We start from the raw sequence: 25,119 nt of genomic DNA on the forward strand, positions 1-25,119 counted from the left end.
CCTTATCCATAAGCAAAATCAGATCTTGAAGAAAAAAACTGTAATGCCTGGAAAAGCAACAACAGCACCTGGTCTCCTCTAACATTGCTTTGCATATGTGAAGGTGAGAAATCCTAGTGCTTGAGAATTCTTTGATTTTCCAGCGCAGATACAGTTTAAGATATTCCGGCATTTTTTTTCCTGTCATCTATATTTTTATGATAGTTTGCTTTTTTCTATTAAATAAAGCATGCAGTAATATGTTCATAAGCGGTTTAAGCACTTTCATTTGTATTTTTCTGTTGTAAAAATGCAATAAATAATTTGTGTTGCATTTAGTAGAGAGGAAGTATCTTTTACCTAAATGCTTGATGAATACTTTCAAGTTTTGTGTTATCCATAGTTAAATGGAGGTAAAATAATGAAATAAACATATGCCTCTGTTTCCTGGATTAGAAATCAGAAACAAGTACTGAAAAAAAGCCACTGGAGATGAGATATTACGCTACGATAAAGATTGACAAGGGTCAAAAACTGTGAACAGATTTGTGAAATCCCCCCAGAAGCTGGTGAGTTCTCATTCTAATTTAAGCACACAGCTCAGTTTCACTTACTATTTCAACTCTTCAACATCCTTATTTTGACTAGAAGATCCACCAGCAAAACTTTTGGTGGAAATGTTTTTGTGCAATAACCTCTCCCAGAAATTGTTTTTAGGATATTTATAACCTAAACATTTATTACCAGTCTAAAGAAGGAGGAATATATAAGACTGGTACACAGGAGCTATTACTTAGTATTTCCATATAAAACTACTTTAAAGTCTTTGGGGACAGAGATGTCTCTTTGTATCCCCTTGAGTACTTATTTTCTCTTATGTACCTGATAGGTATTTATTTAAAAATTAGATTGATGGAGTTCATTTCCTGGTGCCTGCCCATGCAACTAAAAAAAAAGAAATAAAAATCAGATTGATAAATTACCAATAAAATATCCACTGGGCTGGGTTGCATGTTCGACTAGAGACAGCTACTTGTGTCCCCAAATAATGAACACCATAAGGTAGAAAGCTGATCACAAAATTTTCATTTAAGAATTGTGTAAGTAAGGCAGAATTAGTGGAAATGGGATTTAAAGTACATCTCATTTCACGACCAAATTTTTAGCCTATGCTACCTTTTTTTACCCTTTTAAAAGAGTCTATTTTGGTAAAATATATGAGGCTTATGAATTTAAGATCGATAAAAGAAAAAGGAATCATTTTATTCCTTGGGTAAGTGATGAAAAAAGGGCATTTTTTCATCACTTACCAGGAAAATAATAATAGCTAACGCTTATTGAGACCATATCAGCACCTTACCTATATTAACTTACATAATCCTTATAAAAGCCCTCCCATGTAGATACTATTGTTATCCGATTATATAAAGATATGGAGATACAGTAAGATTAAATAAATTGCTCAATCCTACACAGCTAGAAACAGCCAATTTTGATAACAGTGGTCCAGACTCTTAACCATTAAAATATACTCAGAAAAGAGCTCATTAAAGAATGAGAAAAATGTGTAAAGCCAACCTCGACCCCACAAGAAGGGGAGATGTTGGATTATGTCACAGGGACTTTCTCAGAAGCTTTGGTTCAGATGCTTAGAACCTGGCAGAAGGAAAAATGTTTGCTGAAGGAAAGAATGAACAATTACAGGCCTCAATCCTGGTTTTAAGACCTCCCCATTCTGAGTTTTCCCACTTTCTGATGCTGCCGTCTTTTTCAGTGTCATTTTCTCTGAATGCAGTACTCTCCTTTCTCTGCTCAGTGAAACCCCACTCATGCTTCAAGGGCAGCTCAGTTCTGGGAGGCAGAACTTGTTTTTGCTTCTCTCATGACCCTTTCACAATGCCTTGTATAACAATTGCTGTTCATGGGCATCCTCTTCCTTGATCCTAAGGTCTCTGAGATCACAATCTGTGCCTGATATTATATACTTGTACCTCCACCATGTTGTTAATCCCAGTGTTTGGCCCAGAACTAAATGTTCATTAGACAGATGAGAAAATGACTAGCTGAGAAAGAGATGTATCCCATGTGTTTTCACCCTCTTTAATAATCTATAAGACTAGAAATCTGGAAATGTGTCTTGAAATTCCATTATGGGCCTGCTAATATGAAAGGAATTAATTGATTCAATTAAAGAATCATAAGATTACAGAAGATGATTGGAGAAAGAACAAATTTAAAGTTTAAAGGCTATGTTGAAAGAAAAAGACATCAGAGAACATGACCCTATGACTATCAGATGTACTTCTGGGTGTAGGATTAGAAAGCCGAAGACATGGTCTCTGTTCTTAAGACACTACTGGAAAGACCGAATAATTCAGTAACATAAATCACCCAAAGGAAGTCCAAAGTCGCCTAGAAGAGCCAGGTGGGAAGAGGAGACATCCACCAGGCACTGGAAGGTCACCAAGGAGACATATGGGGGGTGGAGGGAAGGCGGCGCTCTAAAAAGGAGGAAATAATGTGTGCAAAGGCACAACGACTATGAAAAAGAAGTTCATTTTATGGCCATATAAGGTGGTGTATAATTTTAGAGGGGTGAGGGTAGGGGTAGACAGGAAGCAGGAGACCAATTTCGGAAAGGCTTTGTATGCCATGCCGAGGATTTTAGATTTATATACGAGGCAATAAGGAACTATGGAAGAATTTTGAATCCAGGAGTTATGTTATCAATCTGATAGTTTAGAAAGATTAATTTGGCACCAAATAGAGAGGCGTGATTAATGAGGAGTGAGAGTCCTTCGAGAACCACCAAGTAAAAATGACAGTTTGAACCTGGAAGGGACAGTCTAAAGAAAAAGGAGTAGTGGAATATGAGAAATAAACGGGAGGTAGAATATAAGACTTGAATGCTGGGGATGGTGAAAGACGGGTGTTAGGTCATCTAGATGAGCCCCAAGGTTCTTCTAAGAAATACTGGGAGACAGGGTGAGCCATAACTCAAGGAAGGGAGCACAGAAGGTAGAGCAGTTTAGGGAAGTGAAGAAGCCATATTATTTAATCAATTTAAAAGTTTTTATTGAGATATCAGTTACTATAGAATTCACACTTAAATAGTGTGCAGTTCAATGGTTTTAGTATATTCAGAGTTGTATATCCATCATCACACTCAATTTTAGGACCTTTTCATCAACCTGAAAAGAAAACGCACACTCATTAGCAGTCATTCCACATTTTCATTCCCACCCTACCATCTCCCCAATGCCTTGGCCTCCATTAATGTACTTCCTGACTCTATAGATTTGTGTATTCTGGATATTTCATATAAAAGGAATCACATGATATGAGGTCTTTGTGTCTGGCTTCTTTCACTTAGTGTAATGTTTCAAGGTTTATCCATATTATATGGCTGAGTAATGCTCCATTTCATGGATATAAATATTGTTTATCCATTAATCAGTTGGTGGACATTTGGGTTGTTTTTACTTTTTAGCTATTATGAATAATGCTACTGGGTGGGGAACAGAGGCTCAGTGGCAGAATTCTCATCAGCTGTGCTAGAGACCTGGGTTTGATTCCCAGAGCCTGCCCATGTAAAAAAAAAAAAAAAAAGAGAGAAAATTCTACTAAGTGCTACTAAATAATGTACTAAATACTACAATTATGTACAAATTTTTGTGTGGACATAAGTTTTCAGTTCTCTTGGGTACATAAACATTTATATATATATATCTGGAATTGCTGGTTTATATGGTAGCTCTATGTTTAACTTTTTGAGGAACTGCCAAACTATTTTCCAAAATGCTGCACTATTTTAATTGACCACCAGTAGTAGGGTTCTTATTTCTCCACGTCCTTGCCAAACTGTTATTGCCTGTCTTTGTGACTGCAGCCATCCTAACAAATATGAAGTGGTATCTCGTTGTGGGTTTGATTTGCATTTTCTTTTCTTTTTTTTTAATTAAAAAAAATTTTTTTTAAATACCAAAAAAAACCAAATGCGAACTTTCTTAACTTTTGATCATTCCATTCTACATATATAATCAGTAATTCACAATATCATCACATAGTTGCATATTCATCATCATGATCATTTCTTGGAACATTTGCATTTATTCAGAAAAAGAAAGAAAAAGAAAACAGAAAAAAACTCATATATACCATACCCGTACTCCTCCCTTTCATTTATCACTATCATTTCAAACTAAATTTATTTTAACATTCGTTCCCCCTATTATTTATTTTTATTCCACATGTTCTACTAGTCTGTTGACAAGGGAGATAAAAGGAGTATCAGACACAAGGTTTTCACAATCACACAGTTACATTGTGAAAGCTTTATCATTATACAATCATCTTCAAGAAACAAGGTTAGTGGAACACAGCTCTACATTTTCAGGCAGTTCCCTCCAGCCTCTCCATTACATCTTGACTAACAAGGTGATATCTATTTAATGAGTAAGAATAACCTCCAGCATAACCTCTCAACTCTGTTTGGAATCTCTCAGCCATTGACACTTTATTTTGTCTCATTTCTCTCTTCCCCCTTTCGGTTGAGAAGGTTTTCTCAATCCCCTGTTGCTGAGTCTCAGTTCATTCTAGGATTTCTGTCCCATGTTGCTAGGAAGGTCTGCACTCTTGGGAGTCATGTCCCACGTAGACAGGGGGAGGATGGTGAGTTTGCTTGTTGTGTTGGCTAGAGAGAGAGGCCACATCTGAGCAACAAAAGAGGTTCTCTTGGGGGTGACTCTTAGGCTTAACTTTAAGTAGGCTTGACCTATCCTTTGTGGGGTTAAGTTTCACATGAACAAATCCCAAGATTGGGAGCTCAGCCTATTACTTTGGTTGTCCCCACTGCTTGTGAGAATATCAAGAATTCAACTTAGGGAAGTTGAATTTCCCCCCTTTCTCACCATTCCCCAAAGGGGACTTTTGATTTGCATTTTCTTGATGACTAATGACATTGAGCATCTTTTCATGCGATTACTGGGAATTTGCATATCTTCTTTGGAGAAATGTCTATCTGTATCCTTTGCTTATTTATTTATTAAGTTTAAGATACCTACAGGATTCCTGGTAGAGCTGTCTAGAATGTAGATGGATATATGAGCCTGACATCGAGAAAAGAAGTCAACACCTGAAATGCAGACTTAATTTAATAATAGCTACTATTAAGCACGCACCATGTATTTAGCATTTTCCATACATTATCTCTAATCCTCAAGCAATCCTACATAGTAGTTATTACTGTCCCATTTTATAGATATGAAAACTAACCCAAAATTGAGTAAAACTTGTGAAAAGTCACACCCTAGTAAGTAGTAAATCTAGTGTGCAAATCCAAGTCTGCTTTTCTCTATTCTCTTTCCACTAGAGCACACCACACAGCAGAACTCTGTGTGATTGGGAATCATCAACTGAGAGGTAGTAGTTGATGAGTTTGGCATGGAGCACTTGTAAGGCAAGAGAAAAGGCCACACACCAAGACTTGTGAACCCCAGGAATTAAGAGGCCAGCAGTAGGAGAGGGGCTTGTAATGAGACCAAAAAGGTCAGAGACACAGGAGGAAAGCCAGCAAGGAGAGGTTGCCAGGAAACCATCCAAGGGGAGAACTTCAGGGAGGACGCGGTTAAGAGACAATACACTCCTGCTGAGCCTTCGAGTGAGAGGTTGAAGAGTGCTTGTTGGGTATGATGACTTCTGCCAGAGTAGTTCTATGAAGGGTGTGTGTTGGTTGGGGATAACGGGGGTTGGACAGAGTTTGTTATAGGTGGTATAAAGAGGGGATGAAATAGAGCCAGTAAATTCTACCTGGCTGTGAGGATGGAAGAGACGGCAGGGGTGTGGATGGAATTTGTGTGTGTGTGTTCTGGGGGACTGGGGATGTGTGGAGGGAGAGAAAAGACACCTCATGTTTACTTACAAAGAGGCAAGACAAGGGGAGTTTAAAGCTAAAGGAAGGAGAGGGGATAAGTGATGGGACCCAGACCCTGGAGCTGGTGAAGAGCAGGCTGAGATGCCCTCCAACAGCACGGTTGCTGTTGCTGATGGGGAAATACACTCACTCCAGGTTCCCCTTCATTCACACCAAATTGTTCACAGTTTAGTGAATTCCCACGTATTTACTTCACCTCTTCTTTTATAATGGTACCAATACAGTATTTATTCCCATCCCTTTGTCTCCTCTAACTCTTAAACAGTTACTTTATAAGAAGCTATTTTTCTCTCTCTTTCTTTCTCCTCCTCTGTCTCTCATGAGTCACAAATACCCATGACTCTCACCTTTTGGAATCACATGCATTCTGAAGGCCAATTTTGCATACTAATGAACCAGTATTATTAAGTGCTAAAACCCTCAAGAATTCCACAAGTTCTTTTCAGCATAGTGATAGATCTCTATGGACCTCCTTGTCCTTCATATAGCAATCTGCTCTTAACCCATTTCTAATGGGGAAATATATTCTAAATTCCAAATACCAATTTACAAATGTATTTTGAAAGAGTTCACAATTTTAGGACCTCCTTTTATATATTAAAAAAAATGTGCTTATGCCTTTAAACCCTTTTTCCAATGGATTTTTTTTTTTTTTTTTTTTTTTTGGGTCTGGGTGAGGAAGGCAAGGCAATATTTCTCTCATGCTGTAGGTAATGAAAGTGAGCCTTAGGGAAGTTACATAGGACCTAAGATACTACAGAAACTTTCTTTTGCTTTTATTTTCTTTTTTTCTAGGCATGTACTGTGATTTCTACGGGTCACTGTTTTAGATAGGGGAAGAACTACCATTGGCCTCCTGAGGTTTACACTTCCTTTTGGAGAAAAGGAGAATTTATCCACTGTAAGGGGAACATTTGCTAAAACAAGAGAATGAAAAAGTCATTAAGGGGAGCCTACTAATTATGGACTTCAAGTGGTGTAAATTTGAAACTAAAGAAAGAATTTTTCAAGCACTTTTTGGGTTCCTATTCTTTCTTTTATTTGATTCCAACAAAAAGACTGGTTCCAAATTTCTGATTCAGAAGTAACTGCAAACTGAGGCTTTAATATTCCATAAAAGAGTAGTACAGACATAATGGTTTCTAAATAGGAACAAAATGTTTTCACTTAGATGATGACATGGTACAGTTTAAAGAAAAAAAAAAGAAAAATTAAATATTGCATCTTCATAGGGTCTGTATCTATTTTATGCAGTGTCAAAATGGTGTAGGAAATTTAATTGCTAAAGCTTATCTCTGTCAATAGTGAAATTTGACTAAAATGAATAATGATAAAAAAGCAGCATTGTGCAATCTCTCATGCTTTCATTTATTTAGTGCAGAATCTGAAAATCCAAAACAGTACCTCTCTCCTTGACTCCAATCATTTTACTATGTCATCAGCTATAATTTGTTCTTGCTCTAAGTATTGTCTTATAGATGTTCTTATTGCATTTTCATGTGTTAAGTTTGATAGCAGGTTGTTCATAAAAAGCTATCTTACGTTCAGTCTAGGTTCACACTAAAACATCTCCAACCACTGATTCTCTGGCATTACTGACTGTATTTTCTGTTCTGGTTTTGTGAGTCATATAACTTAATATTCTCAGGTGTTTTTTCTTTCAGGAAGCTTTCCTGGATTTCTTTAGGTAGATGTCAGTCCCAAGTCTGCATTCTTACAATGTCGTGGCATGTGTCTGCCACTGAGTTTAATAGACTCATTGTTTAGTAATTATTCAGTTTATACTCTGTGCCCCCCAGCAGGTTGTGGACCCTTAAGAATAGGCACTTTACATCTCCGGCTGATAACACAGTGCTTACACTTAAACAGACACTCAATAAACATTGGCTTTTTCTGCTCAAGCACACAAATGCCTGTCTCTGAAAACAGAGATATTTTTGAAAGCAATCTTCCATTGTGCTAGTGCTTCTTGCTGCATTCCTATGTAACAACAGAGAACTCAGGTTTTCAAATCCTTCCTGGAGTTTTCAGCCAGGCAGCTTCTACTCCCGGCATGGAGCGATGGTTGGCTTTCTTCGGTGGGTCGGACAGAGATTCTGTACTCCGGGATCTGCCTTCTGCGCACGTTCTTTTGCTTGTTAGAGGCTTTTTGCACAATGTCTTCATTCCCTTGGAGCCTCTTTTGTGTAAATTATATCCTCTGAAATTGTCATCTGGCCAATGGGAGGATCCTTAAGAATTTTATTCATTCATCCCAATTACTGAAAACGGATTCTTGTTCATAGATGGTGTAAGGTGTGAGCATCCTGATACTCACAGCACAGTGATGGGCACAGAGAACATTTAAAGAGACTCTTCTTCTGCTTCCTCTTCTTCGTATTCTTATTCTTATTATTAAATTCATTCTGAAGTAAATGGAGCAAAGGGGAAAGGAAACATGACCTAATTCAGGAGATTTAGGATAAGGTCAGCAGAGCCACAGACAGGATTCTTATGAAAATAATATTTCTTTTTTTCCGTTAATTAATAAAAAATCATAATAATAATATTGGCATCTTCAGGAAAGGAAAACATTGATCTTTAAAAAAAAAAAACTTATTTTTCCAAAGTTTAAAAATTTAACTTCTGAGTTAAACGTTTCCTAGTTCTGGGTCTTATTTTTGTATATGACTTACAGTATGAACACTAGCATTGTCGTAGGAGGCCACAACCCTTCAATGTGGTTGAATGTGTCCATCTGGAAATCATCTGATTTGCAAGTGTCTGGAATGTGCACATATGGCTTCTCTTCCATGTCCTGCTCCAGTCAAATGCTAGGAAAATTTTGCATTGGTTGGACTTTGGAATTTCATGGTATTTATTACTAGAGCTTCTTTAAGACTCTCATTTCTCACTCAACTCATGTCAGGGAGCTGTATATTGAATATTAAATAAAGACCAATAACCAAGAAAAAGAAATAAAAATGCAGCTAGACCTTGTTATTTAACTGTTTACCAAAAAATGCAATGAGGCATTGTGAGATGAGCTCTGCACTTGTTATTGCCTTCCGTTCAGCCCTTGGTACCAATGATTCCCTGAACTGCCAAGCTTGCTGTAATAATGATGGTTATTCATTTTCAGACAATAAGTCCAGTGATAGAATGTGACAGAATGTTAAGAAACTAAACACAGGGAATAATAAACATTTGTTCTAGACAGTGTCTAGAGATTCTTCCAATGGGCAAGTCTTAAAACAGCTAAAAATTGCAAGGGTAGTGGAAAAAATATAAATTTTTGAAGTCAGAGGGACCTGGCTTTGCAACTTAACTAGCAACAAGATACTAGACATGTAACGAAGCCTCTCTCGGAAAAAAGTCTCCTCAGCCAAGAAATGGGGATAATACTTAGCTTTCAGGGTATTAGAAGATTTAAACATAACATAGTAATTTCCCCAATATTAGGTCTGCCGCCCTATATGGCACAAGTGGTCTTACTATAACCCCATTTCCTAAAATCTAGGACACCTTTGATTATTAATGTCACATTAATTTAATGAAAGCTCTTCACAGGGGGAAAAATAACAACAAAAGCATTTTAAAACTCCAGGAAAACCCCATTACCACGTTGAATAAATCCATCCAAAGCAATAGGGAAAACTTATTTTTAAGAGTTGAAAAACACAGTATTATCCATGGCTATTTTCTACCATCATTGTTAAATAATTTACCTTTAGGGTTATTGCTCTTCTGTTATAAACATGGGATGTTTTATTCTCATTATTATCAATGATGACGCATTTTCAACGTTTTAACTTTGCTGTATGCACCAGGCTCATTTCTTAAGTCCAGTCTATCGTAGTGGGTTTGTGACAAGATCGACTTTGACAGTGATGGCAATGAGACTTTGGTGGAGTAGGCATGGAAGAGCAACTGACTGAAGGAAAATACTATAGAAAGAGAAATCAATTCACAGTACTGAGGGCTTAAGTTGAAATAAATGAGGAGGCAAATAAAAATTAAGACCATGACAATGCATAAAAAGTAAAGAATACCAAAATGTAAAGAGTAAACTCAGAAAAAGGAGCAATAAGATCTTGTGATTTGTGACCTTTTTAATGGCAGCAGATAATGAAGACATTGGAGGGTGCAAGTGATAAGGTAGAGAAACAAGAGAGCTGAGCTGGGAAGGTGGAATGCGAGGGGAAGGTGGTTGAGATTATAGGTGCCAGACTGGAATATCCTGGATCAATCAAAAAGGTGCAAAAGAAATGATTTCTTAATGATTTCATTTCTAATAATGTTTTACTTCTCCTTTATAATATCAAGGAAATCTGGGTGAAATGGAAGCAGGGAACCTTGCCACAGTAATGACACCACTTAGCACATGCCAGCCATGCCTTAGCTCTGGGGCTCACATTTATGGAAAGATATAAGGAACCGAAATTCAGTACTGTTCCTTAGATACAGAAGAAACTTGCCATGTCAATTGCTCCAGAAAAGTTACTTGAAATAATTTCAGAAATATAACACAAGTGCGTGGTATAACAGCTTCAGAAAAAAAGGAACACTCAGTTTGAACTTCCCCTCAAAACAAACTCCAACAGGAAGAGAAAAATCAGCCTTCTACTCTTAAAGGAAATAATTCCAATACTCCTGGATTCTTTCTTCTGTTCTCCACAAAGTTTGCAAATGTTCTCCTCTTCATAAATCTTAAACCCGCTCCCACTATGCCTTCTAACTGACAATCTTGTCTCCTTCTTCAAGTAAATAGAAGGCACCACAAAGGAACTTCCTTGACCTCCTGCTACCACCAAAACTACAAGCCTACCTATATCCAAGCCCCTGTTTTCTCTTTCCTGTTGTTACAATGAAAGAGGTGGACCTCTGATTTATCCAAGGTCAATCCCTTCCCCTGTGCATGGGTCCATCACTCCTGACCTCCCAGAGACTTGTTATGAGGATGAACGCTCTCTCCTGTCTCTTCAATTTTCCTTTTCACTGACTCTTCTTCCAGGACTATTTAAACATGTTGAGGTCTCAACTCAGAGCTCAGCAATGGGAATCCAGAAGCCAACTCAATAGTTCCCCTTGGATGTCTCAGCTATCTCTAATTCAGTACTGTCGAAAAGTGAACTCATCCTTTACCTGCCATGCTACACCTTCCTGTCTCCTCAATTTCTGAATCTCAGGGGAATGGCACTATTATCCACCCAAATGCCTGGTTAAAAATATGGGAATATCACTGATTCTTTTTTCCTGCTTATTCCCCAGGGCTGACCCATCAGCAAATCTTGTTGGATCTATCTTCAAAATATATTCTGTTACCAACCAATTACCTCCCACGGCCACATTCTGGTTTAGATAATCATCATCTCTTGATTTCTTGCCTGGATAGTTATAATTGGCTTCTAACAGGTGTACCCATCCTCATTATGGGTCTTTACTAATTTCTTCTCTATACTGTAGCTGGAGGGATCTTTAAAAATACAGAAATGATCATGCCACTCTTCTGCTTAAAACCTTTAAAGCCATGGTTTTTCTCATTGTTCTTCAGATTAAGTCCACACTCGATACAGCTTACGTTACCATTCATGCTCCCACTGACTTTTTAGCTTCATTTCTTGCCACATTCAAATACTACAGTCATCTAAATGCCTTTCAGTTTCTCTGAATCACCATCCTCTCCCTTATCTCTGAATCTTTGCACATGCTGTTCTCTCTGTCTGGAACACCCTACCCACTGTCTGTCTAGCTGATTCTAACCCACCCTTTAGGTCCAACTTAGATAAAATTCCTCTGGCCCCAAGACTAAATTAATGCCCTCCCCAACCACTACATGCCTCATAAGAGAATTTATTGTAATTACTTGTTTAATTCTTTGCTACAGAATAACAGCAAGAATTGTGTCTGTCTTGCTCAACAATTTATCCCTTCCTCTCCCCCGACTCCTAACCTTTCTGCAACAGTCACTAACTTAGTGTCTCGTGGCTATAAGATGCTTTACAAATATTTGTCAAATAAATTAATTATCACTAAGGGTTTTATTATCATTTCTCTTACCAATGCCCATAATCTTGTTTGTCCTTTGGAGTCAGGGAATAAAATCAAAGCACTTTCTTATCTCCCAACTGTGGCAAAAAAGGGAGAGAACACTTACATATTGCCGGACCGAGGAATGCTATGACACCTTGATCATTAATCCTTAATGATTTTCACAAAGGATTCAGACATTGAAATAACCCCCCTTCCTTCCATCTGAAGACTGAAGAAATCTATGTGATCATTTCTATATAATGACAATATCTACCATTAGGAGGGAAGAGTTTTTGAAGATTTTGGTTAGTTTGCTTACTTTTTATTCCAATAGAGATTACACTATAAGCAAGACCATATTTGGAATTTCTAATATGGACAGTTTCATTCCAAAACTGTTGGATACTTACTAGATATAACACTTCATTTTACAAATATGACAGTTCTAAAGCCAGGAGGAAACTTTGCTGTCATTTTGGCATATTTCCTAGGCACCGTCTGGAAATTTAGTTAATAACATTTCTGACAGTTATTACATAATTTTGGCTTGAGAACTTTCGGGAATGTTATCTCTGGAATGCAGCTAAGGCCACCTCGCCCACTCTGAGATGCTCTAGCTGTCATGATATTTTTTGCTTCTATTTCCTTTTCCTTTCTCTAGACTAATATCTCTCTTCTGTCACTTCTACGTACACTTGAATTTGGTCCTCTACGTACACTTATGTCTTCAACTTTAAAACCTATAAGTGTCTGATCCACCTTCCCTGACTGTCCAGTGTTTCCCAGGTCCCATGATGGGTAGTTATCTCACCAGTTCCTTAAATAATCCGGAAAAGTAAATTACATTCATTGTATTTTTCTCAGAGGTAACTAAAAATTTCCCTTTTTGGTTACAATGTTGAAATCTAATAAAATGAAATCTAAAAGTTCTCCACTAGGAGCCTGGGGTGTTAATTTATATCTAATAATTATAGTTGCATGGAATCAGCTCCCTTTCACAATTTCTGAGATTAGGAGCACAGTTCTGATTGTCTTAGGTAAACTCACAAAGACCTTTTTGAAGATTGTTACTTCAACACTCAAGTCAACGACAATATTTTTGCTTTAAAAGCCCATCACACCTAACAAAATCCTATACCCCCAGAAAAAGTAAAAACTTCTCTCTTGGGAATAATTCAAGCCCTGGGGGAAATTTGGCTTATTGTGTCCTTTTCAGCCTTGGGGAAAAATTTTCTGTGCTGAAGAACAATACATTTCATCACAGCCAGAGAGTACCCATCAACCTGCAAGTCCTAACCCATCTGGAGACTAAACAACCTGAAGAAACTGACAATCACTGTGAGGTGGTTACGAGTGATGTTGCATGAGAGTTTAATGATTCCTACACAAAGTGTTTTAGAGATTTACTGACATCCCAAAGTCAATGTTTAAACATTCTGAATAAGTAATGCACAGGTTTTTATATAAGTATATTTGGACTAAAATAGTATTTTACAGCACTTGAATAACAATTTGGTTTTGTGGTGAAGTTTAGACAAAAAAACTCAAACACCAACTGTACCTCAAGGTTTCTGGAAATGTCTTAACACAGTGTTGATTCTTTTGGGTTTCCATTATTTAACTTTATTTGGGGGATTCTTTATGTTCTTTTGTCAGGTTCTCCAAAGAACTTGCTATTCAAGTTGAACATATCAGTTCTACAGACTGCTTCCTCTATGCCTTTCCCAATGACGATAATTGCCCTTGAGTTTCTTTCAGACTTGGAAATCTACCTGTGTGAAAAAATAGGTAAACATTTATTTAAGCTACTGTAGATTATGTAAGAACCCCTCCCCCCCCAAATAAATATGCCTAGAAAAACTAAAAGGAACATGCCATGACATTAACAAGTATTGTCTTTGGATGATGAGATTATGGCTAGCTTTTTATTTCCTTTCACTTTTTCTTACTGTCCTATTTTTAATAATGACAGCATATTGCTTTTACAATAAAGAAACTTCACTTTTGAAAAAGCAGTTGTAGACACAATAATGTCTACACATATGAAATCAGATCTTAGGTAAACGTGCAGGTGACAGAATGCTTAACAGGAACACACACACATCTATTGATTGTAAAAACAGATTGTAATCTGAGAGCCCTGTCCCACCTGGCTCACCATGTGCTAGGTCCTTTACAGATCCCAAACAGAACTCCAGACTTAATGACAGCGCTTTGTACCAAACAAACCCTATGGGAGCTCAACTTCCCCTAAAAGCCCAACTGAATAATCTTGAAACTCGTTTAGTCAATCTAAGCTATTTGGTTCTAAAGAACACGTCTACTATTCAGTGAATAAAACAAGATTAAAAAGTGTTTATGTAACGAAGATAATCAAACTTGGATTTGTCCAATCTTGACTTCTAATGGGATTGACAGATCTTACATTAGAGAAATCAGAGAAATGTTGCCTCAAAATATCCTGGAGGTGGAACCAAGTTCTTGTTATGAATCTAGGCCAATTCTATTGTCTAGCAGCAGGCAGGAATTCAGTGATGTTTATTAAAAGCTGTTGTAAATTAGTAAAAGAAACCTCAAACTATAACCTTTTTAAAATGTACAGTACAAATACACACCCACAAAAATGCTCACATATTCGAAGACAAACTTTTGGCAATTTTTCTATTAATTTCTTCAGTTGTCCTTTCACTCATTCATTCTTTTCACAAATGTCTTTCGAGTATCTTCTATATAAAAGGCATATCATAGCTGTTGGGGTGAACACTGGAGAACAAATGCCGAAGCACTCCTGTGTTCATGGAGCTTACATTTAACAGCAAGGGAGAATTTAAAACAAACAAGTTAAACATATAATATATTAGACGGTGATAAGTGCTATGGAGAAAAATAAATCCAGGAGGAGAGGTAGAGCATGTCAAGTGGGAGGTGGGATGATCAGGAATGGCCTTACTTTGTCAAGACATGTAAAAGAGTTGGTCCCAAAAGACTCCAATATTCCCCTTTCCAAATCATTGGAGTGGCAGAGGCGGGAGAGTATTAGTCCAGTGTTTTCTGTTTATTTTTTAAATAACCCTGGCCTTTTTGTTCTATGCGTGGTGCTTTTGGCACAAAAATATGGTTACTACAAGGAAATAATAAAGACACTACACATTTTTCTTCCCAAGTTATCTGCCAAGTGAACAGACTCACCCAAATTACTTTTTAGGGGTCCCATTGAACTGATACAAGCTTATAAATTGGAATTAGATTCTTCCTACTCATTCATGTGTTTTCCTTCTGAAATGCATTGTGACCCCACTGAAGACAGGGATGGGGCAATGGCTTTTTCATCTTGGCAGCCACAGTGCCAAGCTCAGTGCCTCACATATCTCAGCTACACACTGACGGCCAGCTGAATAAGTAAAATTTGAGAGTGAAATGGACATTGTCTTCAACAGTTTCTGGGATGAATCCTGATAACCCTATTTACTTTTAAGTTGCTCAAAGTAAATAAGCTTACACCATGACCAACTGTCCACTTATCCAAGCCCTGTATGGACTGGTATCAAGGGCCCACTCTGTAAAACAAACCAGTGGTATCTCCTTAACAGGGATACTTTCAGTATAAGCAATTATGAGAGGTTGTTTCCAATCCCATTTCCCCCCACGACAATACTGCTAAATGGGACAGCTGCCATGGCCACATTTTCTTTCTACCTCTTCTCTTTCTGAGAGGGTGTGGAGAGGTAAGATTCTTCATAGCGGATTAGCGGGCAAAATTATGACATCTTGTGGTATCCATACTTGGAGCAGAAATAAAAAGGGGAAAGGAAACCCACCATCTTTCTTTAATAAGGGAGTCCTGAATCTGACCTTTAATAATTGTGCAACTGCAGACAAATTGCCCAATCTCTGCGGATCCCATGACCTCATCTGTATACTGGGAATAATAATTATGACCTCACAGCGTTGTCGTGAAGATAAAATTAGATAATATAATTAAAGCACAGAGTATGAAGTCTAGAACATAATACAGTTCATAATGTTAGTGTTCAATAAATCATTGTTACTATTTTCTGACTACTAATATTAATGTTACTATTATAATACTTAGGCAAAGAGAATGTTTTACAGTTGTTGAACATTTGTATGAGCATTGAGGATAATGCACAAAGCATATTTGTATTTTAAAATGTACCTCCCAGGTGTGATTCAAAGACATATATTAATAATAATATTAAAGCAAGCAACATTTATAATATTCTCAAATGTCTCATTAGTTAAGAAAATGAAAAGGTCTAAAATATGTAAGTATCAAAAAAAATTGTTCTCACTCGCAAAATGGAATGGTGTTTAACAGGGGACATTGCTGCAGTCTCAAAGCACCACAATGCTAAGGAACAGCTTACCAGGCATTTTGCCATCATGGTCATTAATTTTAGTCACTTTAATACTTACTTCTCTTGTATAAAGATGCATTAAATGGAAGTCATCATCTTCTCAAGTAGGAGAGTGAAATGGGGTCTGAACTTCAAGTCTGATAACTTTCTCTTCCCTTGTTTCTTTAAGAGTTTTCTTGAAGTGCAACAAAGAACCGAGACCACTGCCAGGTCCTAAGATCACCAACCTGATTATGGAGATGGTCTGTCTGATGCTGAAAATGTCTCTAGTTTTTTGACAACGGCTAAACAATCATGGGGTCAAGTGGACTTGGGAAAGCAGCAACATTAGATGAATTGCTGAGCACCTGCATTGAGATGTTCGGTATGAGCCTTTCTTTTTTTGTTCCTTTTGTACATCTTGATTTTATTGCTTCCCTCTACTCAGAAGCAGGTGTTGCTTGTGGAACAGACTTCAATCTCTGTACCTTGGTAGGCAGGGTCTTTTTTTCGCCCTCTGCATCTCTTTCTCTTCACTTTCCACAGCTCATGCTCCATTCTCCAGCCAAACTGACCATTAATGGTTCCTAAATATTTCCCGTACGTCCTACCTACTTGCTTTGACCATGCCCCTTTCATTGAAATGCCGCTCTCTTCATAACACCACTCCTAATCTTCCCATCTGGGGAAATTCTTTCAACTCCTACAGTCTTTTGTAACTTTCTTATGGCACATGGTATAGAATTCTGCAGTCATTTCTCGGTCTTCTGACTTAGACATCAAGTGATCCACTGAATCCAAAATTTCACGTCTTCTAGCTCCTACTAGGTTAAAGACTCTACGATCATGTACTTTTTACGCTGTTGTTTCTCTATCTACCTCATATCGTTTTGGGTAACTCCTTTGGCGATACAGTCACACGGGAGTTGTTTGTGTAGTTGATCACTATGGCAATCAGTGTTAAAGCAGAATAGGTTGCCAGGTCATACAGAATGGCCAGTTAGACTTGAATTTCAGAGAAGCAACTAGTTAATATTTTAGTATAAATGTGGCCCAAATAAAACATGGGACATACCTATGCAAACCACTCTTTGTTGCTTACCCGCGATTCAGATTTAACTAGGCATTCTGTATTTTCACTTGCAAATCTGGCAACCTTAAGCCAGAGAAAGTATGAGACTCTCTTTCACTTGCAAGAAGTGGCAGGTAAAAGATAACTGAGTCTATGAGAAATATATGACACAATTGTTTCGCTACTGGAATCAGAAAAACAGAAGAGTAGCATTATTTTCTCTTTACCCTTTATTTTATTTTTTTAACAGATGACAAGGGAGAGCTGGATAATAGTTACTTGCCAAGAATAGTTCTACTGATGCACCGATGGTATTTATCTTCCACTGAATTGGCAGAAAAACTTCTCTGCATATATCTTTTCAACTACTGTGTAATTTGTATAATCATAAATCAAGGGCTGTGCTTAGATAAGAGCCTCTGCCTAAAGCCAGTAAATTAAGATGAATAAACAATCCAATTGGTTATCCAGCCACTTTGTGAATAGATATAGATGTCCATACAAACATCTGGACGATGGACCAAATAGTTGACTATCCATCTGGGTGTTTGGCTCTACTGGAGAATAACCACTAATAAATACGTAAAATGAAACAGAAGCTGTAGGATGAATGTTTCTAACTTGTCTTAAACATCTGTGCTATTAGTACAATGAAAGAATACTTAAAACCAATTGGATACCTAATTTATTCCTTCTAGGATGGCAAAATGGTGGGAATAGAAGATACGGCATAGACATGTGGAGATGCCTGCCAAAATGATAGGTTATGGCTCCAGCACAAGCACCAAATAAGTTTTTGCCTCTTCACTTGCTGGCAAGATGCAAACAACATTCTAGCAGGTTTATTGTAATTTGTTGATAGATAATAATTGTAGATATCCTTGTGACATAAAAACAGGTATATTGGTACACAGGTTTTATTGTTATTTATTCTCAACTCTATAAAATTTATATAAAGTTTGAAGTCTTCCTATGAATCGACATCTCTTTAAATTTTCCACCCTTTGGTTTCCTTGTTTGCTGCATATCCACAGTGCATGGCATATAACAGGAGCTCAGTAGATGTTTGTTTAAACAGAGTATGAATGAATAGACTTGAGAATAAATGACAATAAAATGGTACTAATATACCTCAACATGGTCTTTTGCAGATCTTAAAGAAATTAGTGTCTTTATAAAAGGCATTTGTCCTAAATTCAAAAATTTTCCATCTTATAACTGAAGTTTTTGGCTAAAAGGGTGGTTCAGTTTTAATTATCTATAGTTGGTAGTATATTTATAATTACAGTAGACCCTCATAAGTTGTTCAGTGGCTCAGGAAGGTACAACTAATTCAAAACAGTGTCCATGCCTCCAGATCAAAAAAAATGTACCCTGGAGCAATAGCAAATCAAGTTTTGATTGCTCATTGGAAATCATCAGAGTCCACTCGTTTTCCCATTGGAGTGCCCACATTTCCCAGCATGATTCTCTTATTAGGAATTTCTTTACTTGGTTGAAGTAGCTGCAGGTGGGTATAAAGTAATACAGTATGAGGATTTTTTTTTCTTTAACAAATGTACGTATCGAAATGCCAGTGGAGAAAGCTGCCATGAATTTCGATTAAAGATCTGCTATTTCATGAGGTAAGTACCTTTATAAATGTCTTTCGGTTTTGGTTCCAGTTTCTGGAATAGGTGACAATTCCCTTTTCCCCAAGCAGCAGACCTAGTTCCCCATTTTACTGCCATTGTTGAAATCGGTTCTCTTGCATTCAAGGGGTAGAACTGATCTCTTGTGGACTGGAGATCACGTAGTGGTAAACTGGATTAGGGAATGAAATCAGCTCTTAGAAAGAGTGAGGTCATTTTCTTCTTCTCCCTCACCAAACACATTCCCACTTTTTTGCCATGTATTGGGGGATGGGCTTCCTCTCATCTGTGGCTTCAGAGATTCAGAAAGAGGCTCAGAGTGCAAATGGGGGAGGACCATGGTCCTTGATTGAAGGAGAGAAGAGGGGACTCACTGACAGACAGGGGATAGGAGGTTGCTTATTTGGGGCATGGTCTTGGATTCGGTTTTAGAAGTAATCTGTAAAACAATACAATCATTTCCATACAGAGATCCAGCTTGCAATCTTTCAGCTGTCAAAAATATTTGATGCATTTCAGATACTGGATTCTGAAGTTTCCTGCAGAGTTTAATTTGGATCTTGGTTTGATTCGAATGACTGAAGAATTCCGTGAAGTGGCTAGTCAACTAGGATATGAAAAACACATCAGCCTCATCGACATATCCAGCATGTAAGAATGGCACAAGCTTCTTCCAAACATGACTTCACTGCTATGGGCAGGGTGTACTGCTGACCCTAATTCTCAATCCTTGCCATTTCAGAATTTAGCTTTGCTCCTTTGAGGAGAACCTTGGAACAGAGCCACACTAGGCACAACCCCTTTTCAGTTTCTTTTTCTGTAAACAACATGCCTCAGTTTCTTTTTCTGTAAAATGGGGATAGTACCTTTCTCACAGGGTTGTTGTGAACACCCAATAAATACATAAAATAGCATGTGGTACGTAACAGATGTTCATTACCTACCTACTGAATCTGCATCTACCTCATGGCTCCCAGGCCCTGGCTAGATAGTGTAGTCTTCAGAGCAGCATCCTTGGCATCACCTAGGAACACGTAAGATGTGTAGAGTCTTAGGCCCACCCCACACCTGCTGAACTGAAATCTTCATTTTAATAAAATCCTTGGTTGATTCAGTCGCTCCCTGCAATCTGACAACCCCTGTACCATCGTGCTTCTAAAGTTGAGCTGAGGCCATGTAAATGTTGACCATCGATTAACCAGGATGTGGTTAGCTCAGTTATTAGGAATGAGGTACTAATGAGGTTAGAGTTTTAGATCAATTAGCTAGCTTTTCCCAGAGAAAAACTATTTTCATGCTCCCTAAATCTGGTTCTCCATCTTGCAAATGTATATTCCTGTGTCCCAGAACAGAATATTCCATTCCATTTTCCTAGAATTGCTCTTTAAGAGTGTCCTTTGGTGAGTCACCCATGAATAACTGGAGATGTTTGTTAAAAACACTTCTTTTTCATTTCACCCCAAGTAAATCAGAATCTCTTGTGATGGTGTCCAGGGTCTTGGATTCACACGATGCTGAAATGTGGGGATCATAGCTCCTGGTGATTTCCATGTGCCTCAAGTCATCATCTATATGCTATTAAATTCCCAGGTGTCTATGACTAACCCTGACCTCTCCTTTGACATCCTATACCCTGCTGGATGCAAGGGGGATTAAGTAGGAGATTCTGGACAGATCAATGAAAACCCACTTTGTCTGGAAAAACAACTCAAAGTTTATGTTCTATTGGCCATGGGTCAGTGGTTTTCTCTCCAAATATGAAGGGCAGGGTGTGCTTCTGCACAGGCCCCTGGAAGCAGGCCAAGAGTTACAGAGTCAGTAGGTTAATAACTTCCATGAGTGAAATGGGTTTTCACCACTTTGACCAGCCCCACTCTTCTTTTATAGTCCTTCCTACGACTGGATGAGAAGAGTCACACAGAGGAAAAAAGTATCCAAGAAAGGAAAAGCCTGTCTGCTCTTTGACCATCTGGAGCCCATTGAATTGGCTGAGCACCTCACTTTTCTGGAGCATAAATCTTTTAGAAGGATCTCAGTAAGAAACTCGTCATTTATTCTTCCAAGGACAACAAACTCATTGCCAATTTTCCCAAGAGCCACATTTTCATACTCTGAAGCATTGGCAGCCTCTGTCACCGTGCTCCACTGGAAACGTGCCCTTAATTCAAAGGAACAATCCTTTTAACCAAAAATAAATATTACCCTGCCTTTATTTTATGGCTCAGGTGCTATATTTCTGTCACTATTTTCAATGTCTCCTTTCATAGGATTAAGGCATGATTTTCGAAATATTCAGTGGAGATTTAACCATTCAACGTTTATTGACTACACAAGAGTTTATTGACGCCACTGACTTCTCCCAAGTGAACATGTTTAGCCATGTCCTTCATGTTGGGGAAGAAATAATTTATTTAGGTTGGAATTTGGATAATTGCCTAATTATAGGTGTAAAAGAGGAATCACAGGCTTTGAGGAGGATCTCTACACCAGGCTGTTTCTTTCCCAGGATAGAGATTCTGAAACAAACTTTTCTTCCTAGTCATGTTAACATCCCTTTTCTTCCTCCTGACTATGCTCTCTTTTTGGCATCTGCTCATTCTTCACTTGCTGTGATAGTATTTCCTCAATGGTCCACAATCAGTGCACTACTTGTCTTCATCTCACAACGCTCTGGGGCAGTCACTCTTTCTTTCTTTCCCAAGGTGCCAGGGAATGGATTGCATTACTACGTCCAAGTACAAACATCTGGCTAGAAACATAGATTTCTGAAAGACTGATTCTTTACTAAGTAATTCCACTTGTAGAGGACCTTAATGATTCACAGCAGGCGGTCATGGGAAGGAATTCCCAGTACCATGCATATGAAAGGAACTCATATATGCCCGGTGGCATCCATGCTGACTTTCTGAAAATGGATCTGTTGTACTAAAGAGCTGCCTTACTTCAGTTACTACTTATTTTTATGTTTTTTCTTGAGAAAACTTTTCAAAATGGTTCTAACTTATAACATTATATTTATGTTAACTTTCTCCTCTTTAATGTATGACATTGGAATCCCTGGGAGTGGGTTAAACCTAGAGATTCTTAGGCTCTTTCTCCATTGATACTGGTTAAGAAGTCTGGAGTGGTCCCAGAAATCAGCTATTTTCACAAATTTTCTGGGTAGGCTTTATGATCCAGAAAATTTGGGATTCCCTGGAATATGACTTTGAGTCTTTCCCTTCCTCCTTTCACCAACACCGGCACATGAAATATTGTTGCTGTGGGGGTGGGGGGGTGGGGGGTGGGGTTGGGGTGGAGGGTATGGTGATGTGAAATGAAGCAAAATATCACATTAAAGACACGTGCATATTTAAACTTGTAGGATACCAACATAAAGGTGAAATGGAAGAAATCAGTTGTTATGAAACAAGATCTCACCTCTTCTATGCAACATTTTAATCTCTAACTCTTCCTTTACTAGTTCACTGACTACCAAAGCTACGTCATCCATGGCTGCCTGGAGAATAACCCAACCTTGGAGAGATCTATTGCTTTATTTAATGGAATCTCTAAGTGGGTCCAGTTGATGGTTCTTAGCAAACCAAGTCCCCAGCAAAGGGCAGAGGTCATCACAAAGTTTATCAATGTTGCAAAGGTATGTCTGGTCATCAGGGTTGGGGTTCATGAAGGGTTCTAGGAGTTCATCCACTTTTTCAAGAAAAGCCATTAAGGAAATTTGGGGATTCATAATACGAGGGCACCAGGCAATGAAATGCCAGTAGATATCTAATGAACAAATCAGACTTCTCTCATGCAAGAAGACTGCTTTTAAAATGCAGTACTTACATGCAATTAAGGTTGACCTATTTTTCTGTGAAATAATTGATGTATTTTCCTAATGGATTCCATTTGTGCTTCATGTTGAATTAATGCTATTTTTCCTAGATCCTTGTTATTAAAATTATGCATACATCCATGTGTAATTCAGAAAAGGACAGAATAATGCCAAAATGCTTACAAAGTACTGATGTTAACACTTTTATTGCAGAAGCTCCTTCAGCTCAAAAACTTTAACACTCTGATGGCGGTGGTAGGAGGCCTAAGTCACAGTTCCATTTCGCGCCTCAAAGAGACCCATTCTCACCTTTCTTCAGAAGTTACCAAGGTACGGTGGATTTGATCCTAATTGCAAGCAAAAATTTCATTTGTAAATTGTTTAGGTTTAGCATACTCTTTTTTTTTCTTTCTCATGCAAAAACATTTTTTATTTTGTACATTTAATCACCATCATTATCTACTCTAGGCATTCCTAAATTATACCATCTCAGTCTTTATCCTCTATCATTCCTTCTGGTTTCATATGTGCCCCCAGCCCTCCTCTCTCTATCATTCTCACATTCATCTTCATTCAGTGTACTTACATTATTGTGCTTCAATCAGGTAATATTGTGCTATCTATTTCTGAACTTTTACACTCAGTCCTGTACATGATCTGTATTCCTTTGGCACCAATTACCCAACCTTTACCCTATTTCTATCTCCTGACAACTGTGCTCATAACTTAAATTCTTCAAGTTCACTCATTAATGTTAGCGAGACCATATAGTATTTGTCCTTCGATTTCTGGCTAATCTCCCTCAGCATCATGTCCTCAAGGTCCATCCACGTTGTTGCATGCTTCATGACTTTATTCTCACAGCTGAATAATACCCCATCCTATGTATACACCACACCTTGTTTAGCCACTCATCCATTGATGAACATTTGCTTAGTCTAATCTTGACAAAGTCACTCTGTGGGGACATTTCCTCTTGGACCAATGGGGGGGCAAAGTAGGAAGGGAACAGAAAATCAGCTGCTTTCCCTTGGAAAGACAGTTCAGAGGTGGCGGTTACAATCCCAACAAGAATGTATTGATGCGCCATTAACATATGGTGGCTATAAATATTCAGCGGACATTCACTTGGTATTCGCTGCCTGTTCGGCCCTCCGACTCACACAGGGGTTATAAGGCGAATAAAGCGATGTACTTCCTGCTGCGTCTTGCGCAGATGAGGTCACAGAATGCCTCCCCCGAGTTCAGCGCGGTCGGAAAAACAATGGAAGGAGACGACACCGGCCATGACAGAATCCTCTGAGTTTACAGCTGAGCTGTCAGGAATTTTTTTTAATGTATTTTTTTTTATAAAAGATCATTTCCAAAACCTACCTTTTCTGCCATATGTATTTCCAAACCATAATATTTTTTCCCCTCATCGAGGAAAAAGAGGCGGTTCATCCATAGGAAGAGATTTCCTCGTAAGGGCGCTTCAGTAAGAACACTCTCAGTCCCGCGTTAAAGGAACCATCTGAAAAACTGACTAAACTATACGGAAAGGCGTCCTCTCACTTTCTGGGAAGTCCAGGGGCTGGGGAGACTCCAGGCACGGTCTGACTGGAGCTCTGGCTCCGCTGCTCTGCTTTCCTCCCTCCCGATCCGGGCCGCCGGCCTCGGCTCTCCAAGGTCTGACTTCAGGAAGCATCCCCTTCTCCCCGCCACCCAGGGCCGCAAAGGCCTGTTCACACTGATTGGGCCAGCTCAAGTCACGTGCTCGACCCTGGACCAATAACAGTTGCCAGAGGAATACAATGTACCGATTGGCTTAACCCTGTGTTTCTCGAACCAATCACAGACCAGAGGGGGTGGGATTACGACCTGGGGCGGAAGAGCGTTTCCGCTGAGCAGGTGGGTGGCTTCCGGAAAGGGCAGACTGACCGGAACCCGGGGGGTTGGCAAGTGTGGGTGGTGGGCGGTCCGCGGACTGAAGGAAGTAAACGCCCAAGTCCGGCCTTCTGGCCTGCTACCCCACTCATGCACAGTAAGCAGGGCTTGTGATGTAAGTGGTCCGTTTTCTTTTAGCTCTGTGCTGAATTTCAAGTAAAAAGCGAAAGCAAATTTTCAAAAGCTGTGAAGACTCCGACAGAGGTGCATGGACGCTTGGGACGGCCGGTGTGTCCTTAAAAATGAGATGAACCCCCTTTTTGGACAGAAAGGGATACTGATGCCCAGGAAAGTGAAGTGATTCACTCAGGGTCTCTCTCCGCCTCCGTGAGCCTCTCTACCCACCTGTCCACATTAGCCTTCAAGTAATGTCTTCAACGCAACAACTAGGA

General features: G+C 38.7%; 1 protein-coding gene and 1 long non-coding RNA gene across 4 annotated transcripts in view; one reads left to right on the plus strand and one right to left on the minus strand.

Annotated features, from left to right (window-relative positions):
* The window catches only part of RASGRP3 (RAS guanyl releasing protein 3), a 114,685-nt gene that overhangs the window by 47,726 nt on the left and 41,840 nt on the right, over positions 1 to 25,119 (plus strand). For both annotated transcript variants that reach the window (XM_077135050.1, XM_077135051.1), the window contains exons 2-8: positions 16,472 to 16,666; positions 17,604 to 17,706; positions 18,916 to 18,978; positions 19,504 to 19,635; positions 20,872 to 21,019; positions 22,448 to 22,621; positions 23,015 to 23,131. In XM_077135050.1, coding sequence (XP_076991165.1) covers positions 16,597 to 16,666; positions 17,604 to 17,706; positions 18,916 to 18,978; positions 19,504 to 19,635; positions 20,872 to 21,019; positions 22,448 to 22,621; positions 23,015 to 23,131 — 807 coding nt within the window. In that variant the 5' untranslated portion in view covers positions 16,472 to 16,596. The remainder of the gene's footprint in view (positions 1 to 16,471; positions 16,667 to 17,603; positions 17,707 to 18,915; positions 18,979 to 19,503; positions 19,636 to 20,871; positions 21,020 to 22,447; positions 22,622 to 23,014; positions 23,132 to 25,119) is intronic.
* On the minus strand, positions 3,063 to 24,575 carry LOC143661436 (uncharacterized). 2 transcript variants are annotated; one of them, XR_013164583.1, is made up of 5 exons: positions 24,176 to 24,575; positions 22,985 to 23,148; positions 13,485 to 13,695; positions 11,951 to 12,018; positions 3,063 to 3,170 (listed from the first exon to the last, which is right to left on the minus strand). It is a non-coding gene; the product is annotated as an uncharacterized LOC143661436 (long non-coding RNA). The 2 variants fall into 2 exon arrangements; XR_013164584.1 differs by lacking the exon at positions 11,951 to 12,018.

The sequence above is a fragment of the Tamandua tetradactyla genome, chromosome 17 (assembly GCF_023851605.1).
Source record: "Tamandua tetradactyla isolate mTamTet1 chromosome 17, mTamTet1.pri, whole genome shotgun sequence".
In the NCBI taxonomy this organism is placed as follows: domain Eukaryota; kingdom Metazoa; phylum Chordata; class Mammalia; order Pilosa; family Myrmecophagidae; genus Tamandua; species Tamandua tetradactyla.